A 27,901-nucleotide genomic window follows, 5' to 3' on the forward strand; every position below is an offset into this window, starting at 1 on the left:
AAACCCGGGTAATTTACAAATTTTCTATAATGGTCCCAACTTGATTATATGTATGTATGAAAAGAACCTCGACCAAATTTTGGACACAGTACCATAAATATAAATATTGGTTTACGACCAAAAAATATATCAAACTTACCTACTTAACCTTGTACACATACTCCATCAATGAGAATAAAAGAAGAATATAAAAAAAATGTACATTAACAGTTTTTTTAACCAAAAAACAGGGTAATCTGGCAAAGCAATTAATCTGCATGGTGCATGTTTTACATTAGAGAGTACACGTCATGACGTTGTCCGGTAGTTTAAAGTATGTTACCGTGGAAGCTATCTCACTTGGCTATCTTTGATTACTTCTCGAAAATAAATATCTGATAATTAGAATCCTACTGCTTACTATTTATCAAATTTTACATACCAGATTCTTCACTTGGCAAATAAACAAATTTTTGTACGAACCATACGCCCTGCCAGAAGAAAATGAACAGTAAACTATTTGGATTTTTATTGTTTGGATTTTTTGCTGGTAAGTTAATAAATATTAATTAATGAATGTTAAAATATAAGTTAAGTGCTCGGAGTATCACAAATAACGACTAATAAAAAATAACGATACCACGAACATTATATGACGCTAAAGATTGATCGATTGTTGTTTTTTTAGTCCAGTAGCAAATATTTCATATATGTTAATGACGGCCACGAATCGAGCAAAAGATCTGATCAATTTTGTTCACAAAGGGTCGATAAGTTTAATGGAAAAATGTAAACTACCGCTAAAAAAGAGGGGATGATTAATAGGTACCGATGTTTTGTCTGCAACATAGGCCACACACCTACTTCTCAAAGGGTTAGTGCAAATGTTCTTTAAGAACTGATATTTAGTGTTTTGTTCTCAATTTAACTGAACGTGACTGTGTACTTATACGTTTAGCACAACGTACTGGTCAGTATGGGTTTTACTGGCAGACGATAGAAGTAACTTGTTTTACGACTGAATAAAGCTTATTACTAAAGTTTATAACTATCTGTATCAATATAAGTATTTAAATGGAGCATACATGTCAAATGTACTTTAAACTAGTCACATAAAAAAAATATATTAAAGTGTATTACTGCAGATCAACATGATGAGTATTTTAATCTTTCTGGGGTCTAAGCGTGACGCGGGGTTGCCGATTTTTTGTACGCGTGACACGTGAAAATCAAATTATTGTGCCGTGAAAACGGGAAATGAAGTTTAGCGGACCACGGGAAATTACAAAAAATGAGAATTGCTTACGTACATACTAGTAGTGTAATTAAAGCGGGATACGGGAATCTGACAAAACAGTAAGCGGGCTCCGGGATCAGAACCCCCAATGAGATCCCCTTTCTTTGGCACTACATTGTTGATCAAGGCTTATAAACAGTATATGCTCTCGTAAAAGTTTTCAATGTAGAAAACACATTTCCAAATATAATGTAATTGTATCTAAACGGCAGTAGCTTTATTCGGAATGGTATAGTATTTTCAAATGTCATTTTTGTTCATTTTCTGGGTGAAAAACAAACATAAAAAATTTTTAATTTATGAAAAATCTATCAAAAGACAGCTTTGGGAATTCATAAGGCAATTGTATTTCATCATATGTTACCCCCCTCCCTCTTTTAAAACATATACATTTAATATATACCATTTCGAACAGTCTGATGGTTTTTCTAAAGTGTATATACTAAGCAACTCAATGATGACAACGACCTTAATTTTTAACAGTATTCAATGACTATGTTGTGTTTTGGGAACTATCCGTACGCTGCCTTGTTCTTCGTGTATCCTATGTGAAGAAATACCCCATTGTTTAACATTTCCGTTCCAAAACCAAACTTTTCATATATTTATGAATCATTTTATAAATTTCCAATAAGAAACCTTATCCAGCCCTTCTTTTGCCCAATTTCACGCTTTATCTTTTGAGTTTGTATAAAAAAATATCACAAAAGATGCACTTCTATCATTTTTACTTGTAGTAGTTGGGCACTTATTAATAATTGTTTTTTGCTGTTTCAAATATTTGAACTAAGCACACGTCAACATCATATCAATAATATAAAATACAGGAAATGTTACAGTTAAAAACAACAGTGTTATCTGAAGAAGAAAAAAACCAACTGTGTAACTTTTTTAAAACATTTTGTAGAGTTAAACTTCTGGTAATATTTATTATTAAGCAAACAAAATATTTCTGTTCTCTGCTGATATTAGGCGTTATACTAGTACACATGTACTTAACGCTTCATGTTATCAGTACACACTCACGGAGATTTCGACTACTTATCTTCAATCAACTTCTGTTTAAAGGAATTTGATCTGCATACTTACTAAAAGCAATAAATAACTTTTAAAGAATAAAAGTCAAGAAGAATGTACCAAGTCAGGAATATGACAGTTCTTGTCCATTCGTTTTTGATGCGTTTTGTTATTTGATTTTGCCATGTGATTATGGACTTTCCGAATTGATTTTCCTCTGAGTTCAGTATTTTTGTGATTTCACTTTTTAACAACAAAACACAATTAGAAAATACCACTTGTGCACGGTCCGCATACGATCTTCGACAATGGTAAGAGCTCAGGGTAAGAGTCTAGCTTACACAAAGTTCTTAGTCGTTACATATCGACAAATTGGGAAAAGTGTTCCATGTTATATCGAGATGATTATATAGTATACAAATTTATCGTTACAATAAACTGAGGTGACACAATAGTATGGAAAAGTTTCTTAACGTTTTATTAAGATTTCTTTATAGTATCTTTATGACATAGCAGTATCAAATAATAGTTAAGTTAAATGACAAATCAGTATGAAAATGTAGCTCTATTTTGTATCAAGATGTTTTCATAGTATGAATATTATCTTCATGTCAAAGTGAAATTACAGAATAGAATGAAAAGGAAGCTCCATGTTGTATCAAAGTGTCTTTATAGTATATAAATTTATCTTTGTGATATAGCAAATTTAAGTCAAATGTCGTTGCAGTATAGATCATTTGCGTCATGATATATCTCTACCCTTCATGATATAGCTCTACCCGTCATGATATATCTCTACCCTTCATGATATCTCTACCCTTCATGATATATCTCTAGCCTTCATGATATATCTCTACCCGTCATGATATATCTCTACCCTTCATGATATATCTCTACCCGTCATGATATATCTCTACCCGTCATGGTATATCTCTACCCTTCATGATATATCTCTACCCGTCATGATATATCTCTACCCTTCATGATATATCTCGACCCTTCATGATATATCATTAGCCTTCATGATATATCTCTACCCGTCATGATATATCTCTACCCTTCATGATATATCTCGACCCTTCATGATATATCTCTACCCTTCATGATATGATTATTGTTATCATAAGGCAGTTGTAGCGTTCCATTGACGAGCTCATGGAGAAGCGCTTAATTGATTTGATCTTTTGTGGACATTTGATCATTTGTTGTCCTTTTGGTCATTAATTTACGGTTTCAGAATGCCTCTTAATATCTTCACGTTGTTTAAACTTGAAGTTAGTGTTAAGAGTTATCATATTTCAGTGGTAATGGGAAAAGGCAATACAGTTTGGTTTTGATTCAAATTATATTACTTTGTGTTGCAATGGTATGTGTGAACATATGAAGACGTGGTATAAATGCCAAATGAGACAAAGTCTCTACAAGAGACCAAAATAACACATGCTCATGACTTGAAACATGCACATATAGAATGTGTGCTGAATTGGTTTGAAGGTGCCAACCATTCTCTTACCTGGAACAGTGGTGTAACAGCACAACATCAGAAAAAAAACTATAAAATCAGTTGAAAAGGGCTGAACTCATCAGATGGATACAAACCAGAAATACATCGAACAATCATTAACAGTCATAGAAAAACATGACCTTGTGCTTTGCTAAGATACAGATATCGACAGATTGTAGAGCCATGAATGTACACAAATTATGTAATATAAACATAATATTTAAAATAGTTCGATTTTAATTTACTGATAACAAAACAAGCATTAATACCAAAAAAGCAATATTCACAGATCTAATTATAGTGTTGTATTGGCAACCTTTTAGAATAAGTTTTTTAAAAGATAAAAGGATCGTATTTGAACTTCTTGAAGTAAAATAAGTTGGAAAACATTATGCATAACACTAGTACACAATGTATTTATTCTATTTTTATTATGAATTCAAAGGTGTTCTACTTATTGACCCAATACCTATCCGACCAGAATGGTTTCCTCCACCATTTAGACCACTGCCCTCCACGAACAGGATAAAAAGAAGTGCCCAGTGTTACGGTGATCTTGGTTGCTTCACCAACACATATCCATACAACAACACAGGAGATGCACTGCCTCTGAACCCACGATTTATCAGAACAAGATTCTTACTCTATACCAGTATAAATGATAGATTTCCGAGAATCATCAGCAGAGCAGCATCGGATCAACTAAGTAGAAGTAGATACAACAGCAACTTGCCTACAAAGATTATCATCCATGGGTTTGAGCAATATGGAATGGTTAGTTGGACAAGACAAATGACCAGACAGTTTATTCTAAAGGTAATATTGACGTATAAATTGTACAAGTTATATGCGTTTAAGGTTTTGCTCATTGTCGAAGGCCGTATGATGACACATATATTAACTTCTATGTCATTTGGTCTGGTGGATAGTTGTCTCATAGGCAATTATACCTTCTTATTTTTAAACGTTTTTCTTCTTGTATCGGAACTTTTACCTGTGTTTTAATCCAGAGCAAGTTATTGCTGATCATAAAAGGAGTGCAAATTGTAAATTTTATTCTTTTCTGTATAGGAACCAACAAATGTGGTGGTGGTCGACTGGGGACATGGATCAGGGTGGCCATACACACAAGCAGTAGCCAATACCAGAGTTGTAGGTGCTGAAGTTGCTAAGATGATCGAGTTCCTTATTGAGGAAACAGGTGGCGATGTCTCAAAATTTCATTTGATTGGCCATAGTCTAGGAGCACACGTGGCTGGGTATGCTGGAGAGCTCGTAACAGGCCTCGGAAGGATAACTGGATTGGACCCAGCAGAACCTAATTACAAGGGTACTGATGTGAGAGTTCGGCTCGATCCTGGAGATGCAAACTTTGTCGACGTTGTGCATACAGACGGTTCACCTTTCGATGAAATATCAGGTAGAAAGTACTAGTTATTAATCATACAATAATACTTTTAACAACTTGTTCATCATCACCATGATTATGCAAGACATCGGAATCGCTTGAATAAAGTTCTAAAAACGATCAAACCGATGTATAGCATCATCATTTTAATTCCCTCTTACCTACGTATTCTATGACAATCAAAGATTCTGGGTCTTTTTCTGGACGCTTTCAATCTCATAATCCGCATAATCCGCATTACCCACAATATCTTAATAAATCACTTTGCATCTGTACTTGAGCCAATAAAAGTTAGGGTGTTGATAAAAAAAAATAAAAAAAAGTCCGGAAGAATAAAATATTTGACATAGAATAATTTTCTATAGTTTGATAGTCGAATTCTCCTGTTCAAGCTAGGTCAGAATTATTAAATAAAACATATTTACACTATTGGAATTTAGTCGAATTTTGTCTTCGAATAATCTTCTGACGTCAAATTTTTGGAATTGTGATGTCAAAGTTAACGGGAACCTGTGTGATGACATGACGGACACATTTGCATGCAAGTGTTAAATCGTTTCATTCAAACTCGAGTTAGTGGTCTTGTAATAGTGCTATAAGCGAAATAATTATATTTTGTAACTTCGGAAGTCATTTTTTATATCGTAACTCATAATTGAAATCTATTTGAACATCTTTGCTTTTATCAGTTGTGTATTTTATTCAAGGCTATGGGCTGATAGATCCTGTTGGCCATATTGATTTTTATCCAAATGGAGGCAAGAACCAACCAGGTTGTACCAAAGGAAGTTGGATTAACTTGTTCAGTCATTCGTATAGCCGTGGAATATCTGGTATTATTATTTTTGTTTGCTTTTATACACAATGATCACTAGTACTAACACTACTCATATCGCAATTAGCTCCCCCAATCCGATACTATTCCACAAGACTGTCATTTCATTTCATAATAAAATTATCTGTCAAAACCCAACACGCGCTGCATGTGATCTATAACAAACTTGCTTTTGTTGATGTACGCAATTGATATGACCTACAAAAAAAGTATGCTTTTGTTTGCTATTTTTTTTATATAGTAAATGGAGGTTGTGAGAACGAAATAAAGACATTATCATATTTTTACAATACTATATAATGGTGAGTACTCTTGTTATATATGTAGGGGGTGTGTTTGGTCAGATTTTTGTCTGGTTTGAAAAAAAAGAAGTACTCTCAACCTTCACAGTCTTATGAGCTATGTCACAGAATTTGCTAAAATTTTGTGTATAAATTGACGATTTTAAATTTTATAAGGTTTTTCGCTGATTTTATGTCCTTTCTATACAAATATTCACCCATAATATAATATAAATGCAAGAAATCAAATCTGCAATATTTCAGATCATAAAAGAGATAAATGATTTTTTTTTTAATTTTTAGTTGTAGTTCAAAAAGCCAAGGTTGTATGTAAAAGTTTAACAAAATCTGTGACATAGCCAATTTACTGTTCCTTGACCTTAAGTAGTCAAATTACTAGCTCATCAAAACTGAGGTTGTGAGTGGCAAATTTGCTTGTGGCAAGTGAGCTCAACTCTAATCTTAATTGACTTGGATTGTCAGTTTTCCTACGAATGGTCTGTGGTTCTCTCTGGGCTTTGGCTTCCTCCGCCGATAAAAACTGACTGCCACGAAATAGTACAAAACTTTGAATGGAGCATTGCACACCAATCAATCAATGTAAACCTGCATACACAGGGGCGGATCCAGCCATTTTAATAAGGGGGATTCCCAACCCAGAAAAAAAGTGGGGTTCCAACCACATGTCCCCATTCAAATGCATTGATCGTCCCAAAAAAGGGGGATTCCAACCCCGGACCCCCTGTATCTGCCACTGATACAATGTAAGTTTTAATGTTTGTGGCTCATAAGCTGTATCATGCTTTCATGATTTTTCCTCATGTTACATTTCTAATGAAATATTAGATATTTAGGTTGTCTAATGGAGTGTGACACATATACAAAAATAAATTGTTTTTTATCTATTTTATTTACAAAACAAAATATGTACAAATATGCAATATATTGTTGCTATTGATATTTTATATATATTCAAATTGCTGTTTTATACTGGATATTTCATAATTTCATTATATATATTCTCGCCACTTCAATGAACCTTGATACATGTTTCAGCCATCTTTTGCCATTGCTGCTTAACAACAGACTAGGAACATTGTTCATTTACAGCGTAAGCCAAGTTAAACAAATGATTCACCTGAGTATATCAAACTGTTTTAACATACATGCTCTAAACAGATCTAAAGACAGTCTTATGAAAATATGAATTGTGAATGTATCACGAAATCAGATTTTATTTTATATTTTTTCAACACTTTTCCTGCAATATCTCTTACAACTGGCGGTATCCACTAAAGATCTTCTTTTGAAAATATGAAGCGTAAATGTATAAAACAATCTGAATATTATTGCTTTTTTTTAAGATTCTGGTGGATTGTTATTTTCATCCCTTTTTCGGCCATATCGTTTACGTCTGGCGTTTGATGTTTTTAGTTTTGGTGAATTGGGTGGCATAGGAATAAATTGTGTGGGTTGCATAGGAATATATTGTGTCTTTATATTCGTTTCAGGGAGGACTTTTATAATTTGCCAATTTGAAGAAAGAGTTTCTGTTGGTTGACATTGGCTACCGTTCGTTATGCAATCTGGAATAAGATTTTTAGCAAATGTTTTCATTGTTGATTTCAACGTACCACCATTTTCTCCAGCGTCTTGAAAATCATTTATTGTACTTCCAGAGCTCGAGCTTTGGGTGTCATCTATGGAATCGCTTAAACAATGAATGACTGCAATATGCTGATCATGTAGTTTCTTGAATACTTCTATCACTTTGCTGTCACTCATATTTTCGATGACAGGAAACAGATCTTTTTCTTGCACCTGATAAAACCCTATCAGTTCATTATCATCCAGCTTTTGAATGATGTCTTCAGTTGGATATTTATCATCCACTGCATAATCCATCATACTATGATATTGGTCTTGTTCTAAGTTGTTGACCGATTTTTCTCTTTCTTTCTGCTCTCTAATATTCCTGTTTTGATTTCTAGTGTTATCACTCGAAGCTGTTGTCCTATCAGCATGCTCTTGTGTTGATTTATACATTTTATTGGAAGCTGTTGTCTCAACAGTCTGCGGTTGTGCTGGTTCCGACATTGTATTGGAATCTGTTGTCACATCAACCTGCTGTTGAGCTGATTTCGACATTTTATGGGAAGCTGTTGTCTCATCAGTCTGCTCTGGTGCTGGTTTGGACCTATTATTGGAAGTTTTTGTCTCATCGGTATGCTGTGGAGCTGATAAAGTCATTGATTTCACGACTTCACTTTTCTCTTTCTTTTCATTCCTTATGTTTTTTAAAATTAATATGTTTTTTAAATTTTGAGGCCAAGTATTAATTTTATCTGGTGCTGGGTAGCTGTCTGGTCTTTCCATTTCAGTTTGCTTTTTGACATTTCTTTTTTGTGTTCTTGTGGTACAATATTTTTCAGTAACGATTTTGCTTACTTTGTCACTTTTGCATTTTGGTATAAAACAATTTTTCACAGATGACTTATGCAGCCTGGAAAATCGGTACTTTCTCTCAGAGATGTGGCAATCTTGACCAGATGCCTTTTGCAGCCTAAAAGTTGGAAACTTATTCTCCCATTTTACCCTTTTCAAAGCTAATTCTGAGTTCATATCTAAAGTTCCACCGTTTGCTGTTGTCTCAGCAGTTTTCTGTGGAGCTGATAAAGACGTTGATTGCGCTGAAATAACTTTACTTTTCTCTTTCTTTTCATCCCTGATCTTATTTAAAATATATGTCTCTCTCATATTTCGTGGCAATGTATGAATTTGATCTTGTTCTGGGTATCTGTCTGGTTTTTCTCTGTCTGTTTGCTTTCCTACATTCCTGTTTTGTTTACTTTTGGTGCAGTATCTTTCGTAAACCATTTTGCTTACTTTATCCCTGTTGCTTGTAGGGATATAGCATTTTTTACCAGATGAAAGATGCAGCCTGGAAAATCGGTATTTTCTGTTACTGACGTAGTAATTTTTACGAGATGTCTTTTGCAGCTTAAAAGTTCTATACTGACTTTTCCATTTTTGCCTTTTAGAACCTAATTGTGGGTTCATATCTAAAGTTTCATTGGAAGCTGTTGCCTCAGCTGGTTGCTGTGGTGCTGGTTTAGACATTGATTCTGTTGACCTAACTTTACTTTTATCTTTCTTTTCATCCCCGATCTTGTTTACAATTAATGGCTTTTTGATGTTTTGTGGCAAGTTCTGTAATGGTGGTAGCAGTTTTGGAGTACCAGGACGATTAGTAAAGAGATTTTCTTGCATGCATGTTTTCTCTTTGTCAGGTAATAATGGTGGTAGTTTAACTGTAGTGTCAGAGAGTTCTTTCGGGTATGTTATCTTCTTGTTAGGTAGCTGGTGTTTTAGAGTCTCTTCCGCGTATTTCATCTTCTTGGTTGGTATCAGCAGTGGTAGTTTTACTGGAGTAGAGGGTGACTTGTCCTTGTATTTCATTTTCTTGTTAGCTAGCAATTGTGGCAGTTTTACTGGAACAGTAATTTTCGATCTCTTAGCATGTTTTTTGGGCTCGTTCCTTTGTATGTCATCATTTCTAGAACAATTTTCAGTGTCCTTGCTTTCCATAGATAGTTCAAACATATTATACTCAATTTCAAATTCATGATTCAGAAAACTAAGTTCTGATTCGGACCTACGCAATGTGCAGCAAGAGTCAACACACTCGCCGGTAATGCACTTGTCGGATTCTAGTATATTTTCATGAATTGGTGTCATCACGTTTGTTCTTCCAGTTCTCCCAATATATAACGTGGTGTCATCAATAATGACAGTGTTGGCTTCCATCATTTGTCTTTTATACTTGTTTAAGCTACCATTTGGTGAAATCAGAAGTTCCTCGTTGAACAGTTGGTAATGTTCGCGTTTGACGTCAAGAATGAATTGTGGAAAAGGATTTGGAATTCTTGAGCGGTTGCTCCTTTCAATTGTTTTGTAAACATTTTTCAGGGTTTTCTGTTTATCTAGAAAAAACTGTTTCTGTTTCCTTAAGTAATGAAGCCTATCTTTCATGGAAATTTGTAGATTGTGCATGCATCGTTTCATGACATGTCTGTCAGCCTCTTTAAAATCGACCCATTGCTCTATTTCTTGCCTGAGCCTATTCTCGGAAAGTTTGCTTGGTTGCATGTTTTGAAGTTTTTTGGAGGTTGTTTGGATTGCTTCCTCTTTTTCTTGAATTGAGCACTTCCAGTTGGCAAGCAATCTGAAACAATGTTTTATTTTTGTTCTTAGTGCAATTAATAGCGACTCACTGCATATAATAGCGTTTTTTAAACATGATAGTACATTACGTCATTTTTTTCACATAAATCAGTTGTATATAGAACTGGACTCTTATCACAACGTCAACAAGAAGTGGTTACATTTACTAACCAATTAAAACATGAAGTATGGTCATTCCTAATTTATGATTCTGAAGTGGTGGCAATACGAACACGAATGCCAAACCATATATAATTTTTAGAGGATAACCCAATGAGTTGCCCTGTGTAAGGGAGCTACCATTTGATTTTTATGGGGGGGCTAGGATGAAAAATTTTGTCCTGCATTTTTTTTAGTTGTAATCTCTGTCCTGCCTTTTTATTTTTCACTCTATGCGGTCCTGCCTTTTTTTTATAAGTTTATCCTGACTTTTTTTACCTAAATTGTCATCCTGCCTTTTTTTTTTGGCAAAGTGTCTCATCCTGCCTTTTTTTTTACTCAAAACTCCTGTCCTGCCTATTTTTTTCAAATTTCATCCAAGCCCCCCCCCCCCATAAAAATCAAATGGTAGCTCCCTAACCCAATGACTTCCAGCCGAATTACAATGTAGTATACCATTATTATCATGCATTCCTTATTTTCTTATATTTCTTTTAAGTTATAAGTCATTTTATCTATTATGTACTTGATGGCATTGTGTTCGTTTGCCTTATTTTATCGTCTGTTCTGTGCTGCAGGTATGTATCAGTGTCTCTTGTTTAAGTTTTTGTAAATTTCATTTAGTTTGAAATTTCATATCCGGTCTGCATGGAAGGCTTTTTTGTAGAAGATATACTATTGTCGTAAGAATGTGGCAATACGGTATATATTTCTGTACTTTATGGTTTTGGGACTTCTTTTTTCTTACAGATAATTAAATTTGATATTGTCTTATATTCCATATTTGTGTTAAGATAAACTAGACTTACTCATTCCCTGTCCTGTCTACGTATTCCACTGTATCATACTCTATCTGGAATTTCTGGCTTTTTGGTCCGACTAAAAAATACACAAAGCTTTGTATTAGTTAATGATGGGGTATGTTGATCTACATTAGACAATCCATATATTGCATTCAGTCTGATTCATTGTCATCGTTTATTTCTGTTCAATTTTGCCATTTGAAAAAACGAGTTGGGAATATTGATTAATGAAATGATGAAACAGCACCAAAATGAAAACTAAGAAGAAAGAAAAGGACATACAGGAGTCAATATACAGGTTAAAAAATATCTGTACAATGTCAAGCTCCGATTTGAGAAAAGTTGTTCACAAAAAAGATACTCTTAGAACTGTCATCAACACTTTACCGAAAGGACAAAAAACTTGAAGTAAGGCTAATCATTACCTTTGGCTTGGTTGTAGACATAGAACAGGCTTATCAGTGGTGGTTCGAAAAGAGGGGGAGGGTCCGGGGGTTGGAACGTCATTTGTCGTTAAATAAAAGGGGGTTCCAACCCTGGACCCCTACTTTTTAGGATCTGCCACTGCAGGTTATAGGAATGGGGATGGCACCATGCTGTTTTATACTGTAATACTTGCCGCTGTATTTCGGTATCGATTTTATACATCAACGTTATATACGATATTTGTTATGCCCCATTTATGGGCATTATGTTTTCTGGTTTGTGCGTCCGTTCGTCCGTCTGTCCGTCTGTTTGTTCGTTCGTCCGTCTGTTCGTCCATTCGTCTGTCCCACCTAGGTTAAAGTTTTTGGTCGAGGTAGTTTTTGATGAAGTTGAAGTCCAATAAACTTGAAACTTAGTACACATGTTCCTTATGACATGATCTTTATAATTTGAATACCAAATTAGAAATTTTACCCCAATTTCACGGACCACTGAACATAGAGAATGATAGTGCGGATAGGGCATCCGTGTACTAGGGACACATTCTTGTTATGAGTATTTCAAATCATATTTACATTAAGTCTTATAACAGCACGGAACTACATGTTAATAATTCGAAGACGATATTTGTAATTGATATGTACGAAAAATGCTTTCGTTTTATTGTGCACCTTTATTGTAGAGTAATATTCCTAATCGAAGAAAAAAGCGAGAAAGTGAGATAATATAAGCTCCCCCTAATTGTTTTCTTAAAAAAACAAGTCAGTTTTTAATCAAATCAAATAGTCCGGGTGATCAAATAAACCGAAGAAGGAATAACGCGCGATGAAGTGGCTCCTTAAACTTACTCCTTTCTATCGTCTTCTTGTGTACAGCCTGCTTTGTAGGTGCCATATTCTCGACTTTATCACTACAAAAGAGAAAAAAAAATGTTTTCATATTTCTCAGCTAAAAAGTAAGGAATCACAACTTGAATAAGACCATATAAATGAAGGATGTCAACGTTTAAAGCGCGGTTTTTTTTGGGTTTTTTTTTTGTTTTTTTTTTATGTTGTCAGGGTATCCTAATGTTGCAATAATTTAATTCTTGTTCTAGCAAATAAGAACTTTAATCCAACTATCCTTGTTAGGCTGCATATGGTTCTATTAATACAAATTATAATGGTGATAAAGTAATTTAAACAAAACATTTCGAACATTTATAGTACAGTTCTATATTTCTTTAACATACGTATAATATTATTAAAATCAGAATAAACTAATGTTAAATATGCTTACCGATCCTTCTTCGTTCTTTTTACCATAATTTTTCGTATTCACTGATTGAAATAATTCAATATATGTTTGTTTCGTTTATAATCACTGCTTACTGCGACAGATAAAACTATGTAGTGAAGACTATAGGAGGTGCCGTCACGTTGACAACGTTTCTTCTATTATGACGTTACGCTACCGCGACCTTTTACAATACATGCAATTTTTTATATTGCAACGCACATATTAGGTTTTACGTCTGTCAAGTTAGTAAATTGTGTATATAACTGCAAAAGTTTTGTCTGATTTGCGGACAATTCACCTATCAGTAATATACAGAAGATACGAAAACCAGGCGTGGATTCAGACATTTAAGAAAGGAGAAATTCGTCCCCGGACTCCCTAATTCATCCGCCAATAAAAATGAACACTCGCAAATCATAGGTCAATTATAACAGACAATACCATGAACAAAAAGAAAACCGACTAAAAATACAAATAAAAGTTGAAAACATTACAAAGAATGCTAAAGGAACAGTCCGAATTCCACAAAAAACTTAATTGGTGCCGTGGTGTTACTGTATTTGGTTCCGAAATTTTATAAAGACACATAACTGTTTTGATTTCACACAACTGTTTTGATTTCTTTTAGGTCTACAGTGCTTTGATTTGATTAGATACTTTTGTTAGTTGCTTATGGTTCGTTCGTTCGTTATTATATAAATAATTTGATCTCTTCATAAACAACATGCGTCTTTTTTTATTTCATTCTTGCAAAATGCTCATTTAAAGTAGTATATTTGTAACGGTTTATTTCTTACTCGGTGATATTTCATCCTGAGGATAATTTGTCCCGGTATTTGCCGTACTATATTTCACAGAACCGTGTGAAATAGAGTCCCAATAACTACTATGTAAGTTACTCACAATCAATATATACCTGACTATAATTATAAAATACTTTACAAAGGTAGACCAAATTTGCATAATTTATCAAAGGGAGGTAATTATGAGCAATTTATATTTTAAAGATATTAATATAATATATTTCTGAATCTATTTTATAGTGAAATTTTTCCTTCAATCTTATTTTTTATATATTCATTTATATAAAAAGATGACTTACAACTTGATTTTATAAGACAGATAACATTTCACAGGTAAAAACTATCCAGCTGTTAAACATGCTTTTGTTCCAATATATTATTATGCTATGATTTATCTGATTTCCATATAATCAACAACTACATCTCTGTCCCCAGACAAAACTATTTATATAGTTAATAATATCACCATAATCAAATTCTTCTATTACTGTTAACAGTAGAAATGCAACTATATTTCTACCTTACTTTTAAATGTATATATATTTGTACTGAGATCTGAAAACAGCTCACTTTTACATCATCGGTATTTCACTAACCTTATTTAATCATGATATTAATACACTATTATTATTTCATAGTATTTTGAAGGATAAGTTTTTTCTAATAAATATTCAATAAATTAACTACCCAGATAGAATTTCACGGCAAAGGAAAAAATATCCCAGGGAAATATTTTCCTCCGGATAAAAAAAATAACAACAACTACTGTGACATTTTCTCCTCCGGATCAAATTTCACCCGGATATAATTTTGCTTTACATATTTACAGTATACGGTCATTGCTAATATAAAAATATGTTCTTCTTGAATACATAATTTATGTTGGCATGATACTTAAGCTCTAACGGGAGGGATGGTACTTGATTTTCATATGATGTGTGAACGGGTTAATAGTCTTTCGGTCAGTTTAATTGAGGTCTAGAGCTGGCATGTCAGTAACTGCTAGTAGTCCTTTGTTAATTCATGTTGATCATTGTCATTTTGGTAAGTTACTTCCGTAACATATTTTAACATCGGACTCGGACTTCATTTGAACTGAGTTTTACTGTGCGTATTTCTGTGTGTTTGTTTATTCCACATTGGCTAGAGGTATACGAGTGGTTTGAGATATCACAAAACCCGCATTTTTTACGCCTGTTCCAAGTCAGGGACCTCTATCTTTTTCTAGTCTTGTGTGGTTTTAGATTTTTGTTTATTTATGATTCGGAGTTTAGTGTTGCGTCCTTTCTGTGAATTAGTATACAACATTTTAGGGGTAAGCTGTAGACCGCATCCGCATGCTTAACTTGTTCGCTGCATGGAAGGCCCTCCCCCTAATTAAAGACCCTTTTGGTGACCTTAAGCTATTTTCTGCTCTTTAGTCGGGTTGTTGTCTCTTTGAAATACTCCCCGTTTCCATTCTCAATTCTATAAGAAGATGTATGTCATTCAGACAACCGTCAACCAGAAACAAATGATGTAGAAGTTATCAACTATGTAGGTCAACGACTCAACGAACAACCTTCAATAATGAGAGCAAAACCCAATATATTAAAAACCCAAGATATGAAAAATGCAAAAAAAAATATAACTAGAAATCTTACTAAAGCTAAATATTAGCGAAATTTGTGTATTTTCATTTCTGGGAACTTAGATGAAAATAGGAAATGCTACTAAATGACATACACTGAGTCCAAACAAATTACTCATGACATACATTTTATTATATTCAAATTCCTAATTTTGTGAATAGCAACCACAATTAATGTTTTTGTACAATGACACATCTTTAAAATGTACCTATTTAGATACAAACCTGTTTAGACAAATAAGATGAAAATAGTCTTAATTATATGTATTTTGTTTGTTGTTGTTGCGGTTGGTACAGTTACACAAAGTCAAACCCTTTTCGACTTATTTTAACATTCATGTTGTGCTATTACAGCACAGTTCGAGGTCAGAGTCGAGGTTTATAGTTCACAAACCCCGAGTCCTTCTTTGTTTTTATAGTTGAGTTACAGAAAAACATTAGAATAAAAAGTAAAAGGCGTTAAAGTAATCAAATCGGGAAGTAGCCTCTCCATCCCCCGAAAAATATCAAATTGACAAAAGATACAACGTATCAACATAAAAGTATTTCCATCATGTATATTGTTATTTTGTTGTGTAATTCCTGTAGTATATTTTTTTATTACACATGTTACATATCGATTATCTATGTATTGCATTTGTCATTGTTTATAATAATATTGTTTGTATGCTATATGCCCTAATTTGATGAATACAGTATTCTATTCATAGCAGGAGTTGTAGTTGTCTAATGTTCTTGTTTGACGACGTCTGTCATGATCAATTTTTAGGGAACGACCATTTGATTATTTTAGAGGGAGGTCCAACATGGTTTTGTGGTCAACATGTTTCTCTTCACTTGTTACTCATACGGCTTATTAATTGGTCATACTTGTACGGCTTGTTCATTGTTAATACTTGTACGGCTTATACATTGTTCATACTTGTACGGTTTATTCAGTCATATTTGTACGGCTTTAAGGTTCATACTTAAACGGCTTAAATGTTCATACTTGTACGACTTTTTCATTGTTCATACTTGTACGGCTTATTCATTGTTCATACTTGTACGGCTTATTCATTGTTCATACTTGTACGGCTTTTTCATTGTTCATACTTGTACGACTTTTTCATTGTCCATACTTGTACGGCATTTTCATTGTTCATACTTGTACGGCTTATTCATTGTTCATACCTGAACGGCTTTTTCATTGTTCATACTTGTACGACTTTTCCATTGTTCAAACTTGTACGGCTTTTTCATTGTTCATACTTGTACGGCTTATTCATTGTTCATACCTGCACGGCTTTTTAATTGTTCATACTTGTACAAAACTATGTCCTGCATTGTCCTGTCCAGCATATTGTTGGACAGAATATTCATTTACATCTTGTCATGGGAACAAAATAGTCCTTTTTAATCTAAGCCAGAACATTCATTCCCACCAACCTAACTATATCTAGTGGTCATCCCCCTATTGAAACAAGGTCGCTAGTTGTTCCAATAAATTGCTTCAATTTATGTCATTCCAGGACCATATGGTAGGAATTTTGCTCATCGCAATAAAATCATGAAATTAAAAGTAAGACTGCAACCTTTATAGTAGTCAAATTCATGTTTTTCGTTCTATGATGGATTTTTCTTCCCTTGGTTGTCATAAAACGTCTCATTAATTTTAGTAAGACTTTCAGATATTAAGAAAAAACGCGTTTGCGCTATGAAAGTGATACTCCAGTTTCATATTTAGAAGAATAATACAACTAAAAAATGTCATCCTCAAGAAATTCTTTGTTTTATTTTCGATACGAAACGATGTCTTCTTCGAGACATCACTCTGTGCGTTAGCTGGTATACGTATAATGACACTGTGACATACATATAAAATAAAATTGAGAATGGATATGGGGAATGTGCCAAAGAGACAACAACCCGACCATAGAAAAAAACAATAGCAGAAGGTCACCAACAGGTCTTCAATGTAGCGTGAAATTCCCGCACCCGGAGGCGTCCTTCAGCTGGCCCCTAAACAAATATATACTAGTTCAGTGATAATGAACGCCCTACTAATATATATATATACTGAGCTTTGAGAAAACTGGGTTGTGAACAAGGCTTTCCCCTTTGTAAAACAATCAATTTGTTTTCAAGTTGAAGGTCAATATAAGCACATATACGAACTTTTGATCATGTCTATTTCGAAATTGCTGTGTTTAAAGACTTTAAACCTTGTCTGGTACTCCTCTGACATTTTTACTATATAACGAAAATATGTTATCTGCTTGCTGCATGACTAAATGCATGTATGTGTTACAAAAACATGACTTACATTTTTTCTGGCTGGATCGTACTCGATCGTACTAAATTTGAATTTAATATTTGCGCATGGACGTTAAGTCGTACTCAATCTTGTGATATCAAATCAATGAATAGTTGTTCAGTAGAATTTAATTTATCGTTACAGGCACTGAAAGCAGTATTTCTTGTAGTCACAGCAGATCTATAGCACTGTTTACAGAATCTATCAATGGCGACTGTCGATTTAGGGCTTTTCCATGTGATAGTTTTAACAGTTTTAAAAACGGACAGTGCATGGCGTGTGGATCTGACACCCCTTGTCCAATAATGGGAATAAATGCAGATAAATACGAGAATACTGACAGAAAACCAAGAGGAAAGTTTTATCTTGCAACAGGAAAGTCTGATCCTTACTGTGGTGAGCTTATATATAGAGAGAATAATACAAAAAATCCCATCATGCAGAGATAAACCTCATGTGTTCATCTTTTAGCTACAAATGTATCCCAATCAACATGATTATTTTCAATGCAATTAGTTTCTCCTTCATGATGTAACAATTAATTTGATCCCCCCTGTAAAATGATCCGGGAGATAAAATGTCTTTGAATATTTTATCCTCTAGGATAGAAAATTGCCACAAATTATATCCCCAACACTAAAAAAATACCCACAATGATGGATATTATTTTGGTGTTGTGGGATATAAAATGTTGCAATTTTCTATCCTAGAGGATAAAATATTCAAAGACATTTTATCTCCCGGATCATTTTACGAAAAAATTAAAAACAGTCCTTAGTAGGAAATTTTGGGAATATCTGTATACTACATGTATTATAACCTTTGGATATTATTTATGGGATAGTTCTATTTTATCTACATCTTCTGATCCATGATCGATATTTGATTATTTTTGGGTTTAAAATCTCTTTTATTTAATTCAAAACATATTTCAAAACAAACACTGTTAATTATTGATGATTATACAAATATAAATATAAAACTTACCTTCATTAATTCTGTAGTACAGCTTATTTTTTTTAATTAAGAAGCTTTGGGCACGTTTTCGTAATGCTTGTTTCTCATTTAAAGAGCTGTTTTGGGGGGTATTCTTTATTCAGCAGATATTTGTACAAAACGTTATACTCCTCTCCATCCATCTTGACACAAATGATTATCTATTATCAATTTAATTGTTTCTTTAAAGCAATGTGCCATTTGTTAAAACACTTCATTGATCAAGATACAGTAGGATAGTATTTACATGACATTGTATCCCATCGGATATAATTTTACTGAAATATTATCCCAAATGGATATAATTTTGTAGAAATATTATCCCTAGAAATGATAAATTTCTTGGTAATATTATCCCATGGAAAATTATTTTACTACTCACTTTTATCCTTAGGATATTATATCTACATTGATTTTATCCTTCGTAGCGGATAATCTTTTTTAGAGTGGGACAACTTTTAAAGGTAAAAAATATCCATTATTTACTAATATTTCATCTGTAGGGATAGTTTTTACTTAATATATTGTCCCTTGGGAACTTATATTCTAAGGATAATATTTAAGTTTACAATGACAGTCTTGAACAGTAAAACTAAATATTAAATTAAAAACACTGCTAATGTTAAGTGTTTGGCTGTCATTGTGCAATCCTGCGAAAAAAATTCCAAAGAAGTATCTTTATCAGAAAACAAGATCAAACATTCAAACAGACTATCCACACTGATCTGTGTCCACACTTATATATATAATATAGAGAAAAGTTGAAATCTATATTATGGTACACACATGTATAGATAATAGAAATATATCCCCTCAATTTTATAAATTTATTAACAATTCGTATCATTTATTATAACTTATAAACAACATCATAAGCGACAGATAGTGAACTATAGCGGCATGATGTTAATTAGATTTTTGAAATGAATTAACAAGAAATTTATCCACAAATCTGTACATCCGTTTTAACAGTAACAATGCTTTGGTGGATCTATGTGGGGATATACCTCCCGCTTTTTTAATTTCCTTTTTAAATGGTGTTCGGGGGTTAGTTTCAAGATGGCTGGATCCGCACCTATTATGCTAGCCCATACACCATTATAATACTAATAAGTAGTTGCATCTTCTGCTATAAGATATCCACCCTATGTGTAGGGTCAACGCATTAACATCTTTAAAGGACAGATTTTTATGAATCGCCAATCGGTTGACATGAATTATGAAATATCAATGTTAGGTGAATAGAAAGTCGGTCATCATTATGTTAAATTTCGTAAGAGGTATGCACAAGAGTCGACTCACGACAAATGGTTTGGTTTCCTATTGCAAACTAACATCATTTTCAAAAAGTCACTCTTCATCCAAACAATATCACAGATTCGTGAATGTAAAACAGCAAATACCAATGCCAATGTGATATGATCTATGGGTACAGGACGTGTTCCAGGGTTCAATCTTCATTAGACACACGAGGTAAAAAAAAGCAAAAACGAAAAATTTGAAAACATGTATAAATACAAAAGCCTAAACCGAAAAGACGACAACTACTAATTCATAGTCTAGAATTATTGTCATTAAGAATAGCAAATCACTGCCATATGCTATCTTTCAATATATCTTAAGATTCGTAGGTACCGGTATACATTCGAATATTTCTGTATCTGAATTAAGTTTAAAATAGCTTGTCGTGCCTTTCACTGGTAATTGAATTCATTTATTTTACATCTACATTTCAGGGTATATGTACGGCATAGCAGTTCACGTAAGTTCTGACATGCAACCGACTGAAGGCATATTAGATCTGACGTTTACAGGAGATGGTGGTCAAATTGCCAATCACACTGTATACAGGTATTGGTCAACGAAAGCTTTTATATATAATCGTTTTCATAACAGTGTGGACGAGACCATTTCTCGGCGCGTTCAGGTTATCAATTGAGTGGAACCAACGGTTCTTCTGTAACGCCCACTTATCTCATCGTACTTGTTGTTGACATTTGAAGTGTGGGGTCGCGAAAGGTTTCAAACGCCTTAATCAAATAATACGAATAACTATCTGAGGACCAAACTTTGTGTGTTGATTTTAATGTTGAATACTAAAATGTATTGCGATTGTCCACACTGGTAAGAATTTAAATACATATAGATCTAGTCACAGTTTCAAATGTTTTTCCAATTAGGTCTTAATCTGTTCTTTGTAAAGACCGCATTTCTATGTTATTCTGTGTAAAAGTATTAAATTGTCTTTAGAAACAGCACAGATAACATGCTAAGGATAAATCATCAATTCCAAAATGAAGCAAAGTAAATTGTTTAAATGGATGGATTATGGGGTAAACGACATTTTGGAAAACATTTCAGGGCACCGAACAATTCAACAATTAGCAAAACCAATACTGTAATTAAAAAGATAAATCAGGCACTTCATTTTCTCGTTTGAATTGTTTTATATTTTTCTTTTCGGGTCGTTTAAAGCTGACCATGCGGTATATGTATTGCTCATTGTTGAATGCCGTATTGTGACCTTTTGTTGTCAATTTCTATGTCGTTTTGTCACTTTTTGAGAGTTGTTGTCTCATTGGCTATCATACCACATCTTCTTTTTTAAAGTTAAACTAATAGAAAAAACAAGAACTCATTACAAGCTCCTGGTTTAGTACAAGCCGTAGTCCAACATGTTTGAGAACAATAACCCCCTAACCTCGGAGAGTGGTGTAACATCGACACATATATGATCTGTTGATTTGGGTAACTAATAGAGTTTTGTAAACTAAGAGTAACAGTTGAAAGTCACAGACAAATTAATTGAAAAAGCGGTCATAACATTTCGTAATAATATTTCAGAGCGGAGTATAGAGCAGGACATATGTACAGCGAGTTGTTGGTGTCACCAAACCATCTATCTACACTCAGCACTCTTACTATAGAGTTTCTCGAAAAGAGTGAAGTCTGGTCATGGTTATGGACCGGCAAAATTAAGATTGACAAAATAGAAGTGACAGATGGACTAACAGACGAAATGTAAGTCTGTAGTATACTAACAGTATTACTATTGGGACCAAACGACAAATACGATCGTTAGTTCAATGGCAATAGTTATTGATATGATAAAAAGGTATTAGGACGACGGCGAGGTTTTTAACGACATTTACTAAGGGAGCTACCATTTGATTTTAATGGGGGGGGGGGGGGGGGGGGGGGCTATATAGTCAGGATGACAATTTAGGTAAAAAAAAGTCAGGATAAACTAAAAAAAAAAAAAAAGGCAGGACCGAAAAATAAAAAGGCAGGACGGAGATTACAACTAAAATAAAATGCAGGACAAAATGTTTCATCCTAGCCCCCCCCCCCCCCCCCCCCCCCCATAAAAATCAAATGGTAGCTCCCTAAGGCTTTTCTACCTCAGGCATAGATTACCTTAGATATATTTGGCAAAAAGTTTAGGAATTTTGGTCCTCAATGCTCTTCAACTTCGTACTTTATTTGGCCTTTTTAACTTTTTTGGATTCGAGCGTCACTGATGAGTCTTTTGTAGACGAAACGCGCGTCTGGCGTATATACTAAATTTAGTCCTGGTATCTATGATGAGTTTATTTACTACACATGAGTGTATTGTCGGATAGAACACATCTGTTGAGCAACTATATGATTTGCTGGTATATAAAAAAACAAAACTCATCATAGATACCAGGATTCAAATTCTGTACGCAATTCGTCTATAAAAGACAGTGACACCGCATAAAAAAGTTTAAAAGGCCAAATTAAGAACAAAGTTGATGAGCATTGAGGACCTAAAATTCCGAAAGGTTTTACTAATTGCAGTTATCAATTCATGGGATCGAAAGTCCTTTTTTCTTCTTCGAAAAAATAAAAGTTTTGCAAACAGATTAATCATAATCGTGACAATATCAATGATATGTATGGCATGTCAATACAGAAGTTCTGACTACTGGGCTGGTGACACCCTCGGCGAGTAAACCTCCACCAGGAGTGACATCGACACAGTGGTTGTATAGAAACTCATCATAGATAACTGGCTTTACAAAGATTCGAAAGACTCATCAGTGACGCTCAAATCTAACTAATTAACATAATCCAAACAAAGTACGAAATTGAAGAGCATTGAGGACCCACAATTTCAAAAGATTTTGCTAACAAAGCTAAATTTACCTATACCTGGGTAGAAAATCCTTAGTATTTCGAAAAAGAATCAAAGGTTTGTAAACAGTTAATTTAAAACTGATACTTCATTTCAACACATAAGAGATGAATACTCGGATGGCTATACCCTCGTGAATTATTTCATTTTCATCTGTTGTATCTATCTTTAGAGCAGCCTTTTGTTGTTCCATTATTATATTTTGTTGACATTTTACATTTTTTGCATTCAACAATGCAATTTTGAAGGAGAAATTTCATAAGTAAACAAGAGATCTCATGCACAATATGAGACTGGGTGTCTTTATTAGTCATATTTCAACTGAATATTCAAAAACGGTTGAACTGAGTATTAATCTTTTTTTTATCTAACAAAAGAGATGGTATGATATTTGACAATTTTGTCTCAACAAAATTGACAAAATTGACTTTTGTCTAAACAAAATTGACAAAATTGACTTTTGTCTCAACAAAATTGACAAAATTGACTTTTGTGAGACAAAATTGACAAAATTGACAAAATTGACTTTTGTCTCAACAAAATTGAATTTTGTCTCAACAAAATTGATTTTTGTCTCACGAAAGTCAATTTTGTCTCACGAAAGTCAATTTTGTCTCACGAAAGTCAATTTTGTCTCACGAAAGTCAATTTTGTCTCATAAAAGTCAATTTTGTTGTTACAAAATTGAATTTTGTCGTCACAAAAATGAATTTTGTCGTCACAAAATTGACTTTTGTCTCAACAAAATTGACAAAATTGACTTTTGTCTCAACAAAATTAACAAAATTGACTTTTGTCTCAACAAAATTAACAAAATTGACTTTTGTCTCAACAAAATTGACAGAATTGACTTTTGTCTCAACAAAATTAACAAAATTGACTTTTGTCTCAACAAAATTGACAAAATTGAATTTTGTCTCACAAAAATCAATTTTGTCTCACAAAAGTCAATTTAGTCTCACAAAAGTCAATTTTGTCTCACAAAATTGAATCTTACCTCACACAATTGACTTTTGTGATTTAATTTCCATATCAGGTAACAAAAGTCAATTTTGTATGCAAATATGTTTATATTTGCATACCTTTTAGACAAAATTGACTTTTGTCATGACAAATATGAATTTTGTCTACAAAAATGAAGTTTGTCATGACAAAATTGAAGTTCTCACAAAACAAGTCTGTAGCACATAGTTTTGTAAGACAAAAATGATTTTGTTATGACAGAATTGAATTTTGTACAAAACCACAAGAGTCCCATTCGGCGCCCCGTACTATATAGCATTGTGTTTTTGTTTTTGACATAGTTGTTTGCGATTTTATAGTGATTAATAGTGTAACACAATGATCACAGCTACTGCTGTACCCCATTTTGACATGTTTTCCTATTATGTCTATTTGTTTTGGTCACACATTGTTATCGATATAATGGAATTTTATACTAGTTAGAGGTTTAGCTAGCTAAAAACCCAAACTTAAACCACCATTTCTACATAAGAAAAAATGCCTGTACGAAGTCTGGAATATGACAGTTGTTTGCGATTAGTTAGATGTGTTTGAGTTTTTTATTTGCCATTTCTAAAGGCTTTTTGTTATTTTACTTTTTCTGCTTCTCTAGATTCAGCATTTTCGATTTTACCATTGTCGCATGTGTTGAAATAAGGTTTTCGTTTAAAATCATTTTGACCAGAACATTCATTGTATAATTCATCTGAAATTCTATACTCAGTAAATTCATCGTTATTGACAAAATTGTATTTAGTGTATTATTTTTTTTCACTGTAAGCTATCATATATACTTTCATCTGATATCGGTGAAAATATCCTTTTTATTTTTAATAATTGTATGTTAATACAGACTTGCTATCTTTTTTCCAGAACAAATTTTTGTGGAAACGATGTGATCATCAGCTCTGGAGGTCGTGTAGTACTGACGGGTTCATCCTCGCCCTGTTAAAATATATTACTGAAGTATTTTAAGGAGCAAGCATATATATTCATTACTATTTACAATATAGCGACTGCAAACGTATTCGACTAGCATGTATATTCATGTTGCAATTGTGTCTTTAATTTGTGAGAAGATTTCCAGTATCACACGAAATTCATAATACATGTAATAAAACATATTTGACATCGTTTGTCAGAAGTGATAATTGTTTTATTAAGTTTCAACTAAAGTCAAAAAATGTCTTCGAATTGAATTGTGCTTACTTGACAAATATAAAAATGTTAGGAAAATGAATACTATATATATTTTGTGTAAAGTTTGGAAACTTTTAAGTGCCAATCAGGCTGAAAAAAACAGGCAGTTTTGAAAACATGACAAACACAAACCCCCTCAACCTTTATATTCATTTAAGTTCAAAATGTGTAATGGTGCATGAATATAACATTCGTTTTCTCCCTGTTCTGGTATTTCAAAATATAATTTGGTTGAAAGGCACTATGTTTTACCAATTACTCCGTAATTTGCTGTCATTCTAACCAAAAGTAATCTAGCTAGGAGATTTACAGAATTACCAGACACGCAAACACGATAGACCTACAAATTCTAACTCGGGACAAAGTGAACTTTAAAACAGGATGGTTAGATCAGTGTGGTATTTTTTCGGCAAGGTTTGGGATTTCTCCTAAATTGCCTGATTCTTTCAAAGACTGCACTTACACGAGTTTAGTTGGAAAACATCATGACTCACAGCACTATCCGGTTGACTCGCATATCAAAAACCGTATAATAGAAAAAAATCAAAGGATCTGTAGTATATAAATTTTATATATTACACTTTCTTCATTCTTCTTGAATTCTTTACTCTAACTAATTATTAATGTCGGAAACATATTCGTAGGTAGTCCAAAATGATAATTACAGCATAAAGTTTTTTGTAATAAGACGCTACTTAAAAAACTAAGAATTGATGGTCCGTTTTATAACAGATAAATCATATTACCCAAATGTTCACTTATAAAGGGGAGATGACTTTATTCCTACTGTAATTTTATTCCAATGCTTCGATTAATCGATTGAAGATACATCATGGTTACAAACAAAGTGAAGGGAATCGCAAGAGGATCAACAGGTGCGTCGAATATGTAAATAAACTCATCATAGATACCAGGATTAGATTTTATATATACGCCAGACGCGCGTTTCGTCAACAAAAGACTCATCAGTGACGCTCGAATCAAAAAAATGTCAAAAGTAAGAAACTTCTGCTAGACATGCATTGGCAATTAACAGTCAACATGTCTCAATTGGGGTTACGACACAGTTGATTAAATAGCAGATCAGATGATATGACTGGTATCCGGAGAAATATAACAACGAAACATGTCGCTAGTGTGTTAAGACACCAACACATCTTAAAGACCATACAATTCGTGATGGTTGTTAGGTCGTTCTACCTCATAACTCTATTAAAGCAGTTTGTTTTAAGATATGTTACTGTTGAGAAATTGGAAGTTGACAATTTGAAAGTTGAAATCCTCACGCATGTCAAAGATTCTAGTTTGAAGTAATCAATCTGTGTCAATATAGAGGAAAAGATATGAAGCCGTCATTCTTTTTTCTGTAATTTATGATATGTTGATTCGAGAAAACAAATCTGTTACCAAAAACCCTAAAAATAATAAAACACCAGAGGCCACAGTAGATATCTCATGTTTTAACCTTGTAAATCCATTTATTACATATAAATTGAGGTAAATAAAAACAACCGAGGAAACACATCTTCGCTAGCCAAGGGTTACGAGCTACTCCCGTTCTCTTCACGATCGTAACCCTTGGCTAGCGAAGATGGAGGAAACAGTACGAGACTGAATGTGTTTACAGGGTAAGGTCCGCCTACAAAATGTAACAAAACAGAATAAACACAACTGGTACATTTACAAACCAGTTGATTGATTAGGTAACTGAAAATCTAAGACTGCTAATACACCTATGACAAAAACACAATAAAGTGATTAGGCGATTTCTTTGAATAATTTGTACATTTATGGTATGCTGAATACATCCAGTTCTGATGTTATCCCAATACCAATTAAATCACAAGTAGAAAACGAAAACAAAACGTTATAAATTCATGCGTCCGATGCGTCAGGTATGTTCAAAACCGAATATTTCAAAGCCAAGGATGTATAATAACCGAAACAGTTGAATAGCTGTATGAAAAGATATGTGGAACAAATGACGTTAAAAATAGCCTTTACTGACGTTACCCAACTTGCATCGAATATCCCACTGCCGATTCGGTAGTCAAATTTCACAACAAACCCGTTCTAAAAAATAATTTTTGAATGAAATTGGTAAATATAGTTATTCGTGAACTTCATACAATGTAAGGGCATTTCCAAATAGTCCTATATTTAATGCTTAATGCATCTAAAAATGGTTGAAAATAACATTGTAAAAATCATCGTTTTTCATCTAGCATTATTTGCACGTGCAGTATAGGTGTATTTTAAAGGCACAACAATGAAGCCGCCGTAAAATACTTCAATCGACCCGATTTACTTTTTGAAGTTAATTCCTAATAATACAAATATTTGACTAAATATCTGCTTTTTATCCAGATTTCAAGTCCGAATATTTGTCACAGATTTACCGACATTGTTGTGGTTTCTAGTTATGTCACACATTCAGCGATTTAGCGAAGGTCATTTGTCATTTTTAAGCATATTTCTTGTTCATTTTATAATTTCCAAAGCCTTGTGATTAATTTATGTTGTTTGGTATTGTTGTATACTCGTTTTTATTGAATTGAACTGGGAAAGTGAATTTCATTTTAGGGTTCGTTTGGTTTTCAGGTG

At 33.4% G+C, this 27,901-nt stretch overlaps 2 protein-coding genes across 2 annotated transcripts; one reads left to right on the forward strand and one right to left on the reverse strand.

The window, feature by feature from the left end:
- Nucleotides 1-283: 283 nt before the first annotated feature.
- On the forward strand, nucleotides 284-25,232 carry LOC139481407 (pancreatic lipase-related protein 2-like). Its single transcript, XM_071264729.1, has 8 exons — nucleotides 284-529; nucleotides 4,243-4,613; nucleotides 4,869-5,217; nucleotides 5,913-6,038; nucleotides 18,085-18,336; nucleotides 20,673-20,787; nucleotides 21,781-21,957; nucleotides 24,971-25,232. Exons 1-8 carry the CDS (start codon nucleotides 484-486, stop codon nucleotides 25,047-25,049), a joined length of 1,515 nt encoding a protein of 504 aa, XP_071120830.1. The 5' UTR covers nucleotides 284-483; the 3' UTR covers nucleotides 25,050-25,232.
- Nucleotides 7,213-13,345, reverse strand: LOC139481399 (uncharacterized). Its single transcript, XM_071264720.1, has 4 exons — nucleotides 13,212-13,345; nucleotides 12,782-12,843; nucleotides 11,514-11,583; nucleotides 7,213-10,546 (listed from the first exon to the last, which is right to left on the reverse strand). The coding sequence occupies exons 1-4, from the start codon at nucleotides 13,235-13,237 to the stop codon at nucleotides 7,681-7,683; spliced, it is 3,024 nt and encodes a 1,007-aa protein (XP_071120821.1). The 5' UTR covers nucleotides 13,238-13,345; the 3' UTR covers nucleotides 7,213-7,680.
- Nucleotides 25,233-27,901: the final 2,669 nt, after the last annotated feature.

The sequence above is a fragment of the Mytilus edulis genome, chromosome 1 (genome assembly GCF_963676685.1).
Source record: "Mytilus edulis chromosome 1, xbMytEdul2.2, whole genome shotgun sequence".
Taxonomy (NCBI): domain Eukaryota; kingdom Metazoa; phylum Mollusca; class Bivalvia; order Mytilida; family Mytilidae; genus Mytilus; species Mytilus edulis.

Excerpts from the sequence above, each read along its gene's own strand:
- LOC139481407 (XM_071264729.1), top strand. The coding sequence starts at position 484 with ATGAACAGTAAACTATTTGGATTTTTATTGTTTGGATTTTTTGCTG. Across the intron at positions 530-4,242 it reads ATTGTTTGGATTTTTTGCTG|GTGTTCTACTTATTGACCCA; the intron begins GTAAGTTAATAA and ends ATGAATTCAAAG. Across the intron at positions 21,958-24,970 it reads GATGGACTAACAGACGAAAT|AACAAATTTTTGTGGAAACG; the intron begins GTAAGTCTGTAG and ends TCTTTTTTCCAG.
- LOC139481399 (XM_071264720.1), bottom strand. The coding sequence starts at position 13,237 with ATGGTAAAAAGAACGAAGAAGGATCG. Across the intron at positions 12,844-13,211 it reads AAAAGAACGAAGAAGGATCG|TGATAAAGTCGAGAATATGG; the intron begins GTAAGCATATTT and ends TCTCTTTTGTAG. Across the intron at positions 11,584-12,781 it reads CAAGAAGACGATAGAAAGGA|TCGGACCAAAAAGCCAGAAA; the intron begins GTAAGTTTAAGG and ends TGTATTTTTTAG.